This window comes from Pongo abelii, chromosome 7 (genome assembly GCF_028885655.2).
Source record: "Pongo abelii isolate AG06213 chromosome 7, NHGRI_mPonAbe1-v2.0_pri, whole genome shotgun sequence".
Lineage (NCBI taxonomy): Eukaryota > Metazoa > Chordata > Mammalia > Primates > Hominidae > Pongo > Pongo abelii.
Genome location: NC_071992.2, coordinates 30,185,449 through 30,201,929, shown reverse-complemented (window position 1 = coordinate 30,201,929; position 16,481 = coordinate 30,185,449). Strand labels below are relative to the sequence as shown.

The 16,481-nt window shown below is 49.9% G+C and overlaps 1 protein-coding gene across 10 annotated transcripts in view; it reads left to right on the top strand.

Annotated features, from left to right (window-relative positions):
* ZNF395 (zinc finger protein 395) overlaps positions 1-15,889 on the top strand; it is a 41,092-nt gene extending 25,203 nt beyond the window's left edge. For 3 of the 10 annotated variants that reach the window (XM_054561378.2, XM_054561381.2, XM_054561382.2), the window contains 9 exons: positions 325-582; positions 1,665-1,897; positions 4,641-4,807; positions 8,080-8,315; positions 8,815-8,915; positions 9,677-9,983; positions 11,322-11,414; positions 12,251-12,354; positions 12,649-15,889. In XM_054561378.2, the coding sequence (XP_054417353.2) occupies positions 343-582; positions 1,665-1,897; positions 4,641-4,807; positions 8,080-8,315; positions 8,815-8,915; positions 9,677-9,983; positions 11,322-11,414; positions 12,251-12,354; positions 12,649-12,760 (1,593 nt within the window). In that variant the 5' untranslated portion in view covers positions 325-342 and the 3' untranslated portion in view covers positions 12,761-15,889. Of the gene's footprint in view, positions 1-284; positions 583-1,664; positions 1,898-4,640; positions 4,808-8,079; positions 8,316-8,814; positions 8,916-9,676; positions 9,984-11,321; positions 11,415-12,250; positions 12,355-12,648 lie in introns of all 10 variants that reach the window. The other 7 variants (XM_054561379.2, XM_054561377.2, XM_054561380.2 and 4 more) reach the window with 3 other exon arrangements.
* The last annotated feature ends 592 nt before the right edge of the window (positions 15,890-16,481 follow it).

Below are 16,481 nucleotides of genomic sequence, written 5' to 3'. Positions count from 1 at the left end.
CAGCAATCCCATTTTTACAGAAATAAAAGTGTAAATACATGCACAGAAGGAAGCCTGGCTTACTGTATAGGAAGAGTGGGCCTCCCTGGGAGGCAGATTCCTGAGTGGTTTGTTTTTCTGTGTGCATATAAGTATTTTTCTGATTGTCCTACTAGGAATGGATATCACTTTTGTAAAAAGGAAGGATAGTAAAAGTTGACTTTAAAGGGTTCACTTATTTTAGTAGACCCTTCCTGGCTCCTGCTGTGTGGGGCTCCCTCCTGAAAGCTTCCTGATTCCCCCAGGTGATGGGCAGAGGCTTCAGTGTCCCCTTCGCCTCCGCAGGAGAGGAGAGGCAGCAGCATGGCGAGCGTCCTGTCCCGACGCCTTGGAAAGCGGTCCCTCCTGGGAGCCCGGGTGTTGGGACCCAGTGCCTCAGAGGGGCCCTCGGCCGCCCCACCCTCGGAGCCACTGCTAGAAGGGGCCGCTCCCCAGCCTTTCACCACCTCTGATGACACCCCCTGCCAGGAGCAGACCAAGGAAGTCCTTAAGGCTCCCAGCACCTTGGGCCTTCAGCAGGTGGCCTTTCAGCCTGGGCAGAAGGTAGGTTGATCCCAACATGGACAGTTGTCCCATCTTGCGAGTCTTGGGGTGGTGGGCTGGGGTGCCCTAGTGACAGGCCGGAAACTCTCTGGGCACTGTTTTGAGTGCAGACCTTTGCCTTCCAGCCACGGGGCACTTGGGCAGCAGATCGCACAAGAGAATATGACATTGTTAGTAGACCCAGGGCTTCTCTACCACAGTGTTGTCTGCAGAAGGTGGCAAGACCTAGCATCTGACACTGTGGGCTTTGGCTTGCTCAAAACCTCAGTTTGAAGGATGACCATAGCCACATTTCTCTTAATCTGTCTCAGTTTGCACCTTTACCAAAGGAAGGCATCTCAGGCTTATGAGAGTCAGAGAACATTGCATCTTTGAATTCCCTTTAGACACTTTCAAGACTCAGAGATGTTTGTGTAGTTGGATTCGGTGTGGATTTCCTTTTCCAGCGTCCCTGCCCCTGTGCCAGGGCCCTGGGTCTGATGTTATGTGGTCCAGGTGCCTGGGGTTCTCTTCTGTTGCCCTCTCAAGGCCTCCTAAATGAGAACTCTACCTCTGTCTCCCTGCCAAGGCTTGTGCTGCGAGGCCTCCCTGCCTGTGAGAGAAGGTGGCCTGCCAACTTCCAGGTCCCCCTGGTGAGAGGTCGGCTTGCATCTGCACTCCTGCCACCTTGTCCCCGCACCCCTGCCACCTTGTCCCCAGGTAGACTCAGCATCCTCTGAGTGCAGGATAATGAGCAATTCAGAGTGGCAGTTGGGCACCAGCAGACAGCCAGTGCATCCGGGTCAAGGGAGGCAGGAGGATGAGCACAGATTCTAGATTCAGAGAAAGTCCCAGAAACTGACATATTTGCTGTCTGCCAGTCTAGAGAGCTGATAAGGATCCGTCTTGGGAGGAATTGGGCCTGTGTGGGTGCTCAGGTGGGAAGCGAGTACCTGGGAACATCTGCTTGAATAAAAGATGAGTGAGGCAGAGAACATGGTCCGTGGCAGGCAGATCCTGGCTCCTGGGACGTGGGGTGCATGAGAACTTCAGGGTGAGACCCATCTAGGGCTGACCACTAGCTACTGTCCCTCTTCCCACAGGTTTATGTGTGGTACGGGGGTCAAGAGTGCACAGGACTGGTGGAGCAGCACAGCTGGATGGAGGGTCAGGTGACCGTCTGGCTGCTGGAGCAGAAGCTGCAGGTCTGCTGCAGGGTGGAGGAGGTGTGGCTGGCCGAGCTGCAGGGCCCCTGTCCCCAGGCACCACCCCTGGAGCCCGGAGCCCAGGCCCTGGCCTACAGGCCCGTCTCCAGGAACATCGATGTCCCAAAGAGGTTTGTGTGGGAGAAGAAATTGGGTTTTAAAAGTCACGTGGGTAGTGTGGTGTGAGGGTGTGGGCTGCCTTGTGGTGGGGAAGAAATGTGGTGTCATTGGCATCTGGGTGCCAAGATATTGAGACAAATGGGACACAGAAAAGGGGAATCTTTTTAAGAAAACCAGAGTGGCATCTTTTCTTTCTTTTTTTGAGACAGAGTCTCACTCTGTCACCTAGGCTGGAGTTCAGTGGCATGATCTCGGCTCACTGCAACCTCTGCCTCCTGGGTTCAAGCGATTCTCCCACTTCAGCCTCCCGAGTAACTGGGATTACAGGCATGCACCACCACGCCTGGCTAATTTTTGTATTTTTTGGTAGAGACGGGGTTTCACTGTGTTGGTCAGGCTGGTCTCGAGCTCCCGACCTCTGGTGATCCATCTGCCTCGGCCTCCCAACGTGCTGGGATTACAGGTGTGAGCCACCATGCCTGGCCGAGTGGCATCTTTTCTTTTCCATAGCTCTATTATGGGCAATGTACCTTTGGTTGGGCATAGGGCTATTTTTTTCCCTCTCATGCTTAAACTAAATCAGGTCATAGTTTATGATAAGAGACAGGGAAGAACTGGCTTAAATCGAGAGTCAACAAACTTGTTTTGAATGGGCCAGAGAGTAAATAATTTAGGCTTGATGGACTAAACAGTCTCTGTCCCCACTGCTCAGCTCTGCTGTGGTGTCCAGACAGCCAGGGGTGATGCAGAAACAAATGGGCATGGCTGTCCTCCAATAAAACCTCATTCGTGGACCCTCAAATTTCAGTTTTATATACTTTCCATGTGTCACATGTCAAGAAATTATATCCTTCTTTTAATTTTTAAAACTATTTAGGCCAGGTGCAGTGACTCACACCTGTAACTCCACCACTTTGGGAAGATTGCTTGAGGCTGGGAGTTTGAGACCAGCCTGGGCAACATAGCGAGACTTTGACTCTACAAAAAAAATAAAAAAATTAGTCAGGCATGGTGGCTTTTGCCTGTAGTCCCAGCTACTTAGGAAGCTGAGGCAGGGGGATTGCTGGAGTCCAGGTAGTTGAGGCTTCAGTGAGCAATGATGGCACCACTGCACTCCAGCCTGGGAGACAGAGCAAGACTCTGCTCTAAAAACAAAAACCAAACCAAACCAAAACAAAAAACAAACAAACAGGCTGGGTGTAGTGGCTCATGCCTGTAATCCCAGCCCTTTGGGAGACCAAGGTGGATGGATCACGTGAGGTCAGGAGTTTGAGACCAGCCTGGCCAACATGATGAAACCCCGTCTCTACTGAAAATACAAAAATTAGCTGGGCGTGGTGGCGCATGCCTGTAATCCCAGCTACTTGGGAGGCTGAGGTATGAGAATTGCTTGAAGCCAACCTGGGTGACAGAGTGAGACTGCATCTCAAAAAAAAAAAAAAAAAGAAAAAGACCCACAAAACCAAACCATTTAAAAATGTAAAACCATTCTTAGCTCGAAACCCTACAGAAACAGGCAGCAGACTACATTTGGTCCACAGCCCGCAGCATGCTTACCCCTGGCTTAGATATTCAGAACCATTGGTGTTGAATGAAGAATGTATTTTGCTTTAGAATTTTGTGATACAACTTTTTTCTAAGAATATATATCCTAATTTCTATGTTATGTGCTGTATGTACATTGATCTTTTAAGATTTAAAAAAGAAAATCTGCCAACTGAAATTGTCTTATATACAAGATGTGCAAGCAGTCACACCCTATCCCACCTCTCTGTGTTTGTCTATGAGTGCTAAAAAACACAGCAGACCCAGTATTTTGAAACCAAATTAGAGCAGCAATATTTGTGATTGTGTATTCAGCGGAATGCAGGCAAAGAATTTATTTTTCTGTTCTATGGAAATGAAAATTCAAAGATCATACAAAAACAGAGATGCTAATGTGTTTAATGTATTAATAGTCTTGGTTTAGCTGCTTCAAACCCAAGTCATATTTTGGTGGACCTGAATTGTAAGGAATAAATTAAGACAGCTTTTTGAAACAGACCACTTAGAAGTTTATTTCAGACTAAGTTTTACTAATACTTTAGCATTAACTTCTAGACAGCTCTAGTTTTACTTCCGAATAATGTAGTGATATACGGATTTTAAAAAAATTATGTGTAACATTTTATAGAACTCTGCTGTATAAAGCATGGACACTTGCATTGGGAGATTTATTTTAGTGCTTCTGGTTTATTTGCACATTGGCTTGGGTAGTAGGTTCTGTTGACATTCAGAAGCTGTCAGAATGCCTTACCATTTTTCTTGGGGGAGGGGTGGGAGAAGGTGGTTAGCGTATAATTGTTCCCTCTTAAATTTAAATGTGGGACAAGGAAAGGAGGTAATTGTTGTGCTTTTGAATTCCAGTGGGCGTCTTTTGTCCCCGTGTTCATTTTGAGTCTATCCTCTTTCCCCTAAATAAAATTCTCCTTTTTTAAGCTGCAGAGTTCAGCAGCAAAGTCATGGGAGAATGAGGATCTCTCAGGGCGTCACAGTGGGATGAGACCCAGCGGCTTATACCGGGGCTGCCTAATATTAGAAGCATCACTCAGAATGGGTACTGCTCAGGAAGAAGGGGAGACCTTCATGTTTCACTTAGTTTATATGATCTGAGCACACACTGGCTGATTGGAGTTGGGGGGACTTGGAGGGGACAGTCCAGAAGTGTAAGATGATTGTGTGAAACCAGCCAGAAGTGGTGTCTCGTTTTGCAAGGACCATGGGCCCGCCGTGCCAGGAAGTAACATTTCCCACTCATCCGTGTGAATCCAGGAAGTCGGACGCAGTGGAAATGGATGAGATGATGGCGGCCATGGTGCTGACGTCCCTGTCCTGCAGCCCTGTTGTGCAGAGTCCTCCCGGGACTGAGGCCAACTTCTCTGGTGAGCAAGCGGGGCCCAGCTGGGTTCTGGGCATGGTAGAGGCCCACGACAGACATCTTCTGTGCAGAGCAGCTAGTTGCCTATGTCACCGGCCTGGCAATAGAATTTCCAGGGACACCTCCCACTGGCACCTCCGACCGGCTGCATGCCATGGAGTTAGACGCTTCTGTTCTTTTTCCTCAGTTTCCTCACCTGGGGAGGAGTTTCCTGGTGCATTGTGAAGATGGTTGAGCATGGGACTGAGCTGCAGTGGCCAGTGGAGTAAGTTCTTCAATGGGAGTGGCTGAGCCCAGCACTTTGGTGGGGCCTGAATGAGGCCAATAGAGGAATATTTAGTTCACAAAGTAGCAATATGCTACATGGTCTCCTAGTGGCCTCAGAAAATTCATGCCCTCATTCCACGTGCCTAATTCAGCCTCATAAATTAGTGTGGGCCTATGGGACAAGGATCCGGAATAAATGGGCTAAATTCTAAAGTAAGTCTAATTGCTTAATAAAAACCAGTGATTCAACTTCAAGGCAAATTTATTAAAACAAAATTTCTGTAGTTGCAACCCCAAAATACTTTATCAATAATATGAGGGAAAAAAGGGTTGCTGGGTATTTGTCAGTAGTTTGGCAAGACTGGTAGTGAACCTGAAGTTTTTTGGGAAATTCATGGCAGGGCTGGCCTACCTTACTCCCAGGGAAGAACTTCTTCATTGGTGGACACCTAACTGAATTGCAAGCTACTTATAAACTTACAGGAAAGTATGGAGTTAGCTCTGATCACATAGCAGGAGGAAAGTGGCCTTCATAAGTATCCCTCATAAGGAATCTCCCTAAATAGAAATTAAACATAAAGGAGAGAGAAAACTTACTTTCTTGACTCAAAGTCAGCTGTCAATGACTAGGCTGCCAAAGGAAATCATTGCATTATGAGGACACCTAGCTGTGAAGCTTAGTATTGCATGCCTGCTCTATTAGCACAGCCAAATAGGGAAGAGGAAAGGAGTTAATTTCTAAGTTCTCAGGGGAGTTTAGGAGATCTGGATGGCTGGGTCAACAGTGGAAAGATCTAGGAAAGTGTCCTAAAGGGAAAGAAAAGAAAATTATTGACTCCAGTTCCCATCATGAGGGTATGTATAATACATGCATACACAAGTGCACATCAACGTAGAAGCATCTCACTGATGATATGCCATCATCCTGACAATTTTAAGTCCCTTTGTAAAAGAAAAAAAAATTATTGTCTATTAGAGGTTTTTTTTGATGACAGTATATTTTTTATCTTATAGCTGAAGTCAGTGGAAATATAAGGCTTCCTTGGCCTAATTATCTTGAAGTATTCTGCAAAGTGTGGTCTATACAACAACCAAAACCTTGACTAAGAGAGTCATGGATACTATTTGCCCAAACGCCACATAGTCCCTTTGGTTTCTGTGTGGTTAGGATGGCATGTGTGTATGCATGTCTGTGTATAGAAAACAGGATTATAAATATTTCTTAAAAGTTCACTTGTAAGCTCTGAGTGCTGTGCATTTGTAGAGCAGTACTTTATTTTCATGGTATAGCATGTGTATTTATTGCCTGTGTCCTAGAAAAACTTATGATCAAAGATGGAGTCACTTATAACTTATACATTAACTTATGACTTATAGATAACTTTTTGCTTTATGTTTTGCTTCCTTTGTGTGCCAGTCAAAATCTGCCATGCAGATTTCATGCATTTGAGCCGTTGTGAGTGGTTCCTATAGGGAAGGGCTGCCGCATTTGTAGGGTGTGCCTGCTGCTTGACCTGCTCTTTGTCCCGGAGTCCTGAGCATCCTAGATGTCGCCATGTAGTATTCCGCTCTCTGCCCTTCTCTCCCTGATCGTTTTCCTGTCAGTGGATGTGCGTGGGTCTTTCACTTGTTGGCCTGTTTAACGATTCTTGTGTTCTGCCCTGAATGTGTACCCTTTTTTAAGCACACATGTACATGTAGTAATCTCTTAGTTCCCAGGAACGGACAGTGATAGCTGTGAGACATGACAGCGGTATCTGGGGAGGGAAAAGTTCTTCCTCCATCTCATTCTTTATGGGTGGGCTGCTTCTAGGATGTGAGATGTAAGGAGAGCCTGGATTGGAAACATGGAAAGATGGGAGCCTGTGCAAGGTAGATCCCTGATTAGCATTGAAGGAGTCTTGACTATGAGCAGGAGGAGAGAAAGGCAGCAGGATTTTATCCTGGCCACAAGGGAAGTGCTAGTAGACCTTGGAATCCAGGGTTAGGGGGCTCTGTGGAACGCCCCTGTTGGGAGTTGGGGCTTTTGAGGACAGGTAGCTTTTTTCCCTCTCTCTTGGTATTTCCACATATCAAAATTTCAGATTCTCCTATATTATAAATTCACCTAGATTTTTGGCCAAGGAGTGAGAGTCTGGGTTGGGCCCGCACAGCCTGCAGATGTGCTGTTTAAAAATGGAAGATTCTCCATGTCTGCTGATACCTGTCCTCCTGCTCAGAGGCATTCAGGAGCCTAGCAGCTGCTTCAGGGCCATGTCAGGCACGAAAGCCCCCTGCCACCTTGTGATGACCAGAATTGCTCGCAGAGCTTGTCTTTCCTCCTCCAAACATGTTACTTCTTGATTAAAGCAGGTTCCACCTGGGCTGCAGCTAGCACTGGGAAATGTTGCACACCCTCCCGAGAGTTGCAAAGGCTGAGTGGTTTGTTCCACCCACAGGTTTCTATGGACTGGCCTGGGTTTAGATGATTGAAAAGCATTTTTCAGGAAAGCTGGTCAACAAGACCTTTAAGTTGGCCTCAGCTGTAGGAAAATGCTCTGGGTGGTACCCAACACTCTGGGTGTGCTCGTTCTCAACCAGGCCTGGAGGCAGCAGAGGCTTTGCCCTTCCCCCTCCCCATCCCCCCTTTATTTAATGTATAAAGTAAGAAACAGGCAGCACTTTGGGAGGCTGAGGCCAGAGGATCGCTTGAGGACAGGAGTTTGAGACCAGCCTGGGCAACAAAGCAAGACCCCATCTCTAAAAAAATTTTTGTTTAAAAAGAGAATTAAATTTCAATTAGGCTTCTCTTTGCATGAATCTTATACAAAGCGAACTTGCGGTGTGTGTCTGTTGGTCAGTGATGACCAGGTGGCTATGGTAGGAAATGTCTGTGAGGGCAGAGCAGTTCTACCAAGAGAAATTGCTGCCATGAATGAACTCCTCTCCATGTTTACCGAAGCTCAGAAGGGAGAGTTTGCCCAGGGACATGCCCGTGAGTGTCCTCTCATCTTTTCTTCGTCTGGCCAGCTTCCCGTGCGGCCTGCGACCCATGGAAGGAGAGTGGTGACATCTCAGACAGCGGCAGCAGCACTACCAGCGGTCACTGGAGTGGGAGCAGTGGTGTCTCCACCCCCTCGCCCCCCCACCCCCAGGCCAGCCCCAAGTATTTGGGGGATGCTTTTGGTTCTCCCCAAACTGATCATGGCTTTGAGACCGATCCTGACCCTTTCCTGCTGGATGAACCAGCTCCACGAAAAAGAAAGGTACGTGATTGCAGTGTGAGTGGGAGCCCAGGCTGGAGCGGATGATGTCTGTGTGGGGACAGCCAGCCATGGAGGGGAGGGGACCCTGCAGGCCCTAAATAGTCTTGGGTTCACTCCCATTTCGGTTTTCTATTGCTGCTTCTGTTACCTGGTGATATTCCCAGGATTCTCCTTCTCCTATTTAAAGCCTCTTCTGTTTTAGCCTCCACCCCAATCCCTACCTTCTTTCCTGTGTTCCTGCAGAGGTTTGCGTGGGAGAGGCCTCCAGTGGGGTCTTAGCCACGGCACCGAGCACCGCTGTTGGCCACTAGGACCATCTCTTAGGTTGGGGCTTTCTAGCCCCCGGCTGTAAGTTTCTCTGGTCCCAGAGAACCCCTTTCCTGGAGGTTTTTGTTGGGTCAGGCCGGGGACAGCAGCCAGTTTGAGTCCCCACTGGGTAAGGTTGAGCGAGGGATAAGGAGAAAGACATATCCACTCACCCTGTCTTCCTTTCCTCTAGAACTCTGTGAAGGTGATGTACAAGTGCCTGTGGCCAAACTGTGGCAAAGTGCTGCGCTCCATTGTGGGCATCAAACGACACGTCAAAGCCCTCCACCTGGGGTATGTGCGAGCCCAGGGCCTCTAGCCTAGGGTTGCGTGCAGGTGTCCCTCCACCCTGCTGAGTCCCTGTGACCCACAGCCCACAGTGCTTTCAGGAACATGGCTTGCTGGGAACACCCCCTGGTGTCTCTTCCTGGCCGCCTGAGAAAGACATCCTGGTGAACATTGTTGCTGTTGACGGGAAGGGAGCTCTGTCCATCTTGGGGATGTGTCTTCTTGCCTCACTGCAGGAAGCAAGATGTTTTGGTTCTGGGTAGAAACGGGGTCATTTGGTTCAGTTGCTGGTGAGACCCCGTTTCCAAGATGTTTAGTGGCCAAGCACTGCACCACCGACTCTTCCTTGGGAGTGGGTCTCCGCTAGCCCCACCCTGGTGCCTCCGCCGTGTTCTGTGCAGAGCGAGTTTGCAGGCTGCTAGTGGTAGGAGCTGACTCATGGCCCTGGGGGAGAAAGCGTGACTGCAGGCAGGTGGGGCCCAGAGAGGGCTCGTGGTCGTGCTCAGCGTGGGATGCCTCCTGCCAGAGGAAAGGTTGGCACATGTTCCAGGAGAGGATGAGCCTTGGGTGCCAGGAAAAATAATTCCCGTTGATGTGCAACACATAATCCTGGTGACACCCATCAGGAGCGAGGCTCCTGGGTGTTCTCTTGGGCTCCGTCCCTGGCTTGCTGGGTGGCCTCAAGCAATCCCCTCCCCACCGCGGTCCCCGCTGGGTTTGAAGGGGGCAGGGCGCCCCTGATTATGCCGCATCTCCCTCCCACACAGGGACACGGTGGACTCTGATCAGTTCAAGCGGGAGGAGGATTTCTACTACACAGAGGTGCAGCTGAAGGAGGAATCTGCTGCCGCTGCTGCTGCCGCAGGCACCCCAGTCCCTGGGACTCCCACCGCTGAGCCAGCTCCCACCCCCAGCATGACCGGCCTGCCTCTGTCCGCTCTTCCACCACCTCTGCACAAAGCCCAGTCCTCGGGCCCAGAACATCCTGGCCCAGAGTCCTCCCTGCCCTCAGGGGCTCTCAGCAAGTCAGCTCCTGGGTCCTTCTGGCACATTCAGGCAGATCATGCATACCAGGTATGGGGTGGGGCTTGCTGGAGGCTCAGGCTCGTAGCTGACTCATCACCAGCCAGCTTGATTACAGGCTACCACCACCCTGATGGAAGGCTGAGCCCTTTGGCCAAATTGCTAATCTCTTCTACAAAGAAACAAAAGGAAACCGAATTCACTGCTCAATAAATGTGGGAATCCCTGGAGTTATCTACATTGGCAGCTGTCATGAGTGGTTACTAGAAATCTAGCTAAATCCCTAAGTAACTGGGCGATGGATTTGGGCGGGGGAATTGTCAACACCTCTGCTTATAAGAGAGGATGGAGTTGTGTAGTTGGGCTTCCCACGTGACGTCTAGGTCCTAGAATTGTGTTCCGTGGACAGACAGTCCAGCACGCATGTTTTGAATACTTACAACGGGCCAAGAATTGGACTAAGTAAGATTTTCAGGTAGAAGAAGACTTAGTCCCTGCCCTTGTGGAGGGCATGGTTCAGATTGAGAGAGAAATGAATATGTATCTATGGTTAATTATAATAACTAGTCAAAGTACTAATTACTAGAGGCATGAGAAGGTGTTGTAGGGACCAGAGGGACCAACCTATTTTGCCCGCGTGGATGAGGAACTTATCACAGAGGGTGACATTTAGGATGGTCTTCACTGCATGCAGTAGGTACTCAAGGCACGTGCAGCTTGCTGTGTGCTGATATTTCTTAAAATTCCTTTGTGCCTATTTTATCAGTCTGTGGGCCAATTTGCAAATTAGTTATTAAAAGGTATTGCTTTCAGTGAGAAAGCTTTATGAAATGAGCCAGCCCTCCTCCTTGTTAGAATGAGTGGCCGCTTAGCGATTTCATGTTTGGCCCACTTGCAGCTCTGGGTGACCTATGGGGCCCAGACATGTAGCTGGTGTTTTCACAAGTAGCCCTGAACCTGGATACCCATGAGCACACTGCTACTCTCAAGCAGTTGCTGGAGGATCCCATATCTTATCGCAGCCATGCCCCCCAGACGCAGAAGGCTTGGGGCCTCTTTTGGCACCTGCCATGGCATGTTCTTGGTAGGTGATCCAGTTGAGAAGTTGAATCTTCTGCAGTGATTAAGTCATGAGGCTGGCACGTAGACCAGTGCTGAGGGAAGGGTTCCAGGATGAGATTGGAGCCTTGCAATAAGGAGACTACTGCAAGGCATTGGATGATACTCCAGTGTTGTCCTCGAGAAAGCCGAGTGTGTCCCAGCTCTTTCTGGTCATTGCACTTATGCAGAGATGCACCTTCTGCTGCTGTCATGAGGCTGTGGGGATTGTGGGCAGACTCTGTACACTTCCTGAGCTAGAATCCAGGCTGACACCCTCGTCTTCCGCAGGCTCTGCCGTCCTTCCAGATCCCCGTCTCACCACACATCTACACCAGTGTCAGCTGGGCTGCTGCCCCCTCCGCCGCCTGCTCCCTCTCTCCGGTGAGTGTGCTGGCAGCATGGCTGGGGCCTGGTATGGCCGAGGGCTCTCCCACACATCCCAGGGCTGGAGGCCATCCCTTGGGCACGGGGCACGTATCCACAGGTCGGTGTGGCCATCTTGCCTTCAGCCCCCAAACGTGTTGAAGATCTCCTTGTGCTGCCCCCTCCCTGGCACTCCCCATCTGGCCATAGCCCCTTGCAGAGGTGGAAGGAGGCGCTTGTAGAGGATGTCCAGAGCAAGCAGGTTTCTTGCCAAGAAAATCACCAGGCGAGGCTGGGGTCAGTTGCCCCATCAGCTCCTAGTGCCTGTGGGTGTTTTTAGGATTTTAATGCTGAGGAGAGGAAGGGGGAGAATGTGGAGGCTGTGTGGGCTGGGTCAGAAATCTCAAGGCCACTGGGGACAAGGGCCATAGGTGGACCCCAAACTCAAGTAAGCGGGAAGTCATTTTGAACTCTACCTAGCAGGCGCTGGTCTTGAGTTATCTCCTGTAGGGCGGTGTCACATTGTAAATCAGATTGCCAGTGATGCCACTGAGGCAGTGTGAGGCTTCCAGGCATGGCGGCTCCGTCCAAGTCCCCTGCAGGGAGATCCTCAGAGGGGGCCAGGTCCAGTGGCTCCCCTGTCCTTGTCCTCGACTGGGTCCCGAGTGTGGCATGAAGGCCTGTTCCTTCCTCACTCTCCTGCCAAGAGCTCCCCTCGGCTGGAGTGTTCTCCCTGAGAAGGCGCGAGGCCTCCTGCACCAGGAGCTGGGGACGGGTGGCTGCCTGTCTTTTAGGATGGCTCCCTCACCTTTCCTGAATGTCCCTGTGCTCACGGCCCTTCTTCCGACGCCCAGGTCCGGAGCCGGTCGCTAAGCTTCAGCGAGCCCCAGCAGCCAGCACCTGCGGTGAAATCTCACCTGATTGTCACTTCTCCACCCCGGGCCCAGAGTGGTGCCAGGTGAGATGTCCGCTGTCGTCCCCTGCCTTCTGGTTTCTGTGCCCTGTCTCCGGTGGCGTGGACTCCGACCCTGCCCAGATGAAGTCACCAGGGTTAGTCCCCAGAGAGGGGCCCGGATGGCGGACGCACCAGATGGGATGACTGTTTGGTCCTCAGAGCCTCTGGCCCCTGGTCCTGGTGGCTTTTGCTGGGAGCTGCCCCTTTGGCCTCTGTTTGTTCTCCCAGCCCCACTTGGCCGCTCTCCCGGGCCCACCACCTGTGTGGGGCTCGATTTGCATTCCTCTCTTTCTGCAGGAAAGCCCGAGGGGAGGCTAAGAAGTGCCGCAAGGTGTATGGCATCGAGCACCGGGACCAGTGGTGCACGGCCTGCCGGTGGAAGAAGGCCTGCCAGCGCTTCCTGGACTGAGCCGTGCTGCAGGTTCTACTCTGTTCCTGGCCCTGCCGGCAGCCGCTGACAAGAGGCCAGTGTGTCACCAGCCCTCAGCAGAAACCGAAAGAGAAAGAATGGAAACACGGAGTTTGGGCTCTGTTGGCTAAGGTGTAACACTTAAAGCAATTTTCTCCCATTGTGGGAACATTTTATTTTTTAAAAAAAGAAACAAAAAATATTTTTCCCCCTAAAATAGGAGAGAGCCAAAACTGACCAAGGGTATTCAGCAGTGAACCAGTGACCAAAGAATTAATTACCCTCCGTTTCCCACATCCCCACTCTCTAGGGGATTAGCTTGTGTGTGTCAAAAGAAGGAACAGCTCGTTCTGCTTCCTGCTGAGTCGGTGAATTCTTTGCTTTCTCAACTCTTCCAGAAAGGACTGTGAGCAAGATGAATTTACTTTTCTTTAAAAAAAAAAAAAAAAAAAAAAAAAAGACTTTCTGGCTGATGGGTGACTCAGAGTGCAGGACTGCCTGGCCGCGGGGCAGAGGGGTTTGCCCCTCTCGGAGGGCACCTCCTGTTCCCTGTCTGAGCATCCTGCATGGAAGTCAAAGGAAATCCCTTTCTTGGTGACGACTTAAATCTGGGTTCCCTCAGACATTGGGTTGCACCCCAACAAATATTAAATGGCTTCTTCTTAAAGCCCAGAGAAAGAGGTTTTTTAAAAGACTGTCGCCAAATAGCTGAGCCAAAAGGCTGATCAGAATTCACTTTTTGGAATGTGGCAGTTAAACACTACCTTGATCATTCTCTTCTCTTTCCTCGAGGAACTCCTGGAGGGTTTGAGTGTCTGGAAACTCTCTGCTCTGACCTGAGGAAGCACCCTCCTGACGCCGCCTTCCTCCGGTTATGGAAAGGACGCCTCAGAAATGCTTTGTTTTCTTTTATGATGTATTCAGAAGCCTTTACTGATTAAAGTTTTCTTATATTTGGGTGGCCAGGAGAGACCCAGGGAGGTTCTGGAGGTTCCTTTCTGTCTCCTGGCCCCACCAGGGATTTCCCCATTTCTGTTTGCTGCCTGAAAGCAGGATGAGGAAGGCCAAGCAGAGTCCTTGCACCCGTGAGCGTCAGGATGAGGAAATGACAGGAGGAAGACGTGGGTTTGGGTTAGTGGCTGCTGGCGTTTTGGCCCTTGGTGTTTCTGGAGCCTCCAGGGATCTAGGGGAGCCTGGGCTGCGTGCATGTCGATAAGCAGAGCTGTTCTTGTGGAGAAGGAGGGAGGGCTAGGGAGTTTAGCACCATGCCAACCAGCCGTGCGCAAAGACAGAGTGAGCCACGCCCGGATGGCAGGGCACGTTTCTGTTTTGGTGTCTCGCTTTCCTCCCAGCGTGACTTATTTGGGGATTCCTCAGGGCCTGCTGGAATGTGACCGCCCACTGCCCAGCTGCCTCGGGTACAAGTCCTGGCCCTATGTCCCAGCTGTCAGGGGCTCAGGGAATCCTGACCAGCCACCTGTCCTGGGATGGAGTGTCAGCATCCACCCCTTGGTTGTCATCGAGGCTGCCCTCCCAGTCCTGGGTGAAGATATTTGGGCCACCAGGGCTCCCTTGGCCCCTTCATGTAGGAAATAGACATGTGCTTTTTAATGCAGGACACTTTGAGTGTTACAAAATCTGTAGACCTGGCAGTAGGGGCATGATGTTGGGAAGGGTGTAGTACCCTAGTTTGGTGACAGAAGGGACAGACACTTATGCACAGGTGTCTTTGGTGATGGGGTATATTTTTATAACTTAGTAAAAAAAAAAAAAAGTGTATGTGGAATTCTGTCTCTTGGTAAAGCTCAAAGCCAGGCTAGCCTGAGGTGGCGCAGGGCTCTCCTTCCTGTCCCTTCGACCTCCTTGAGAATTAAGAGCTGGCAGCTGCTGATGGTGTTTCCCGACCCCCCTCACTTCCCAAGACGACCCCCAGCTTCAGGTCCTCATGGGGAGGGGAGGGCGTGTTCTTGACACATGGGAACTTCGCTCAGGAGGGCCTCCCCTTCCCCTCTCCCTCAGAGTTTTCACTGCCCTCTCGTCTTTAGAAAGCTGTTTGAATTCCCCCCGCCCCCAGTTTGGACCGTGTAGATATAACTGGATATATGGATTTTTCTTTGTGCAGGCTTCTTATGCCATTGGTATACAGGGCAGGAAAGGAAGGAGGAATAAAGGGAGGGAGCAGTGTGGAAAGCATGGTGGTTTTGCTTTGTTCTTATTAGGTTTTGGTGCCGCCTTCCCTGCCTGCACTTGTGCCCCCTCTCCTTGGCGCTGGCGGCCTCCTTGCCTCCCTTCCACCCGTGCTGCCATCCCGTGCCTGTAGAGTTGGTTCTTCACACGTGCTCTGTTCTCGGGGTTGTTCCATTCATGCCTTCTTGGAGGGTGAGGGTGGCTTGGAAACCGACCCAGTGATCGCGCCTACTTTCTTCTTTGTATCTCCCTCCTTCCCAGCCCACCGGGCCGCAGACTCTGATGGAAGGAAGGTGCCGCAGGTGGGCTTTTAGAAACTAACGGGACTGGTTTTCAAAGCAGTTATCTTGGGAAACTGTTTATTCCAGTGATGTGACTTTTTTCAGAATATTTCTTGGAATCACCTTCAGAGTCTGGGGCTGTGTGTTGAGCAGCCTTAAGGATGCTAGACACTCATTTAGTGTCCAGGGAGTCCAGTGAATGACGTCTGTGGCCAAGCGAGGTCTAGGTGCAAAGCAAAAGGACCCTTTAAAGTAAAATAGCTTGGATTCAATCATGTGACTTTTAAATTGGCTCAGAAAGCAATTTTGTAATTTCGGAGAGTGTTTTGAGCCACGGCCACGTTGTCGTTGTGAGTCTATAGCTTGACTCCTTAGAGAACAATATTCATTTGGATGTGGAGACTCTGATTTGCTGAGAGGAATCTGTCCTGTTACTTTCTGGTCATCCCAGGTTCTGACTTTTACCAGGGGCAAAAAAAAAAAAAAAAAAAAGGGAGATAAATCCCATCTGTGAGTTTGTCTTATTGGCGCCTTTTTCCTCAGCTGTCTTCCAAGTATTATTTTTACTGTTAAAAAATTTTTTTTAAAATGTGAAATGTAATGTTTTTACAGCAACAATATGAAATATATTTTATAAGGAATAAAATGGTACCTTGTCTGATTTAATGTGTGCCTGTCCTTTGCCCCTTCCCTTGCAACAAATAAGATTATCACTGTCCTTGTCCTTGGTGTTACACAAATGGTAGCATATCATACTGTAGTAAAGTATGACGTTGATTAACTTATACTAACAGTAGGTAACACTTCCCAGTGACTAGGCCAAGTGTATACATGGGTTCCCTATTATAAATAACCTTATGAGAGAGTGCTGTTATTGTTCCCATTTTGCAGATGAGAAGAGTGAGGCACAGAGGTTCAATAACTTGCTCAAGGTTATAAACTGGGAAATAACAGCACTCCAGGCAGTATTTTCTGCTGCTTTTCTTGACAAAGGGGAGCATATTCTTGACTGCATTCCTGAGTCTTTTGAGGAGCAAGCAAGTAACATGGGAGAAAATAAGTCACATGCTGCCTATCAAATGGCTTCTGAACATGGTCTGCTCCATACAGACATCAGTTCCAGGTGCTGCGATGGCCTAAGCGGCTGGCAGAGCTGGCCTAGGTGGGAAGGCTGTTGGAAGCAGAAGGCGTCATTCCACCCAGGGGCTGGTTTGTGCAATTTCAGTTGCTGAACTTTAAGAACCACTTAGTGA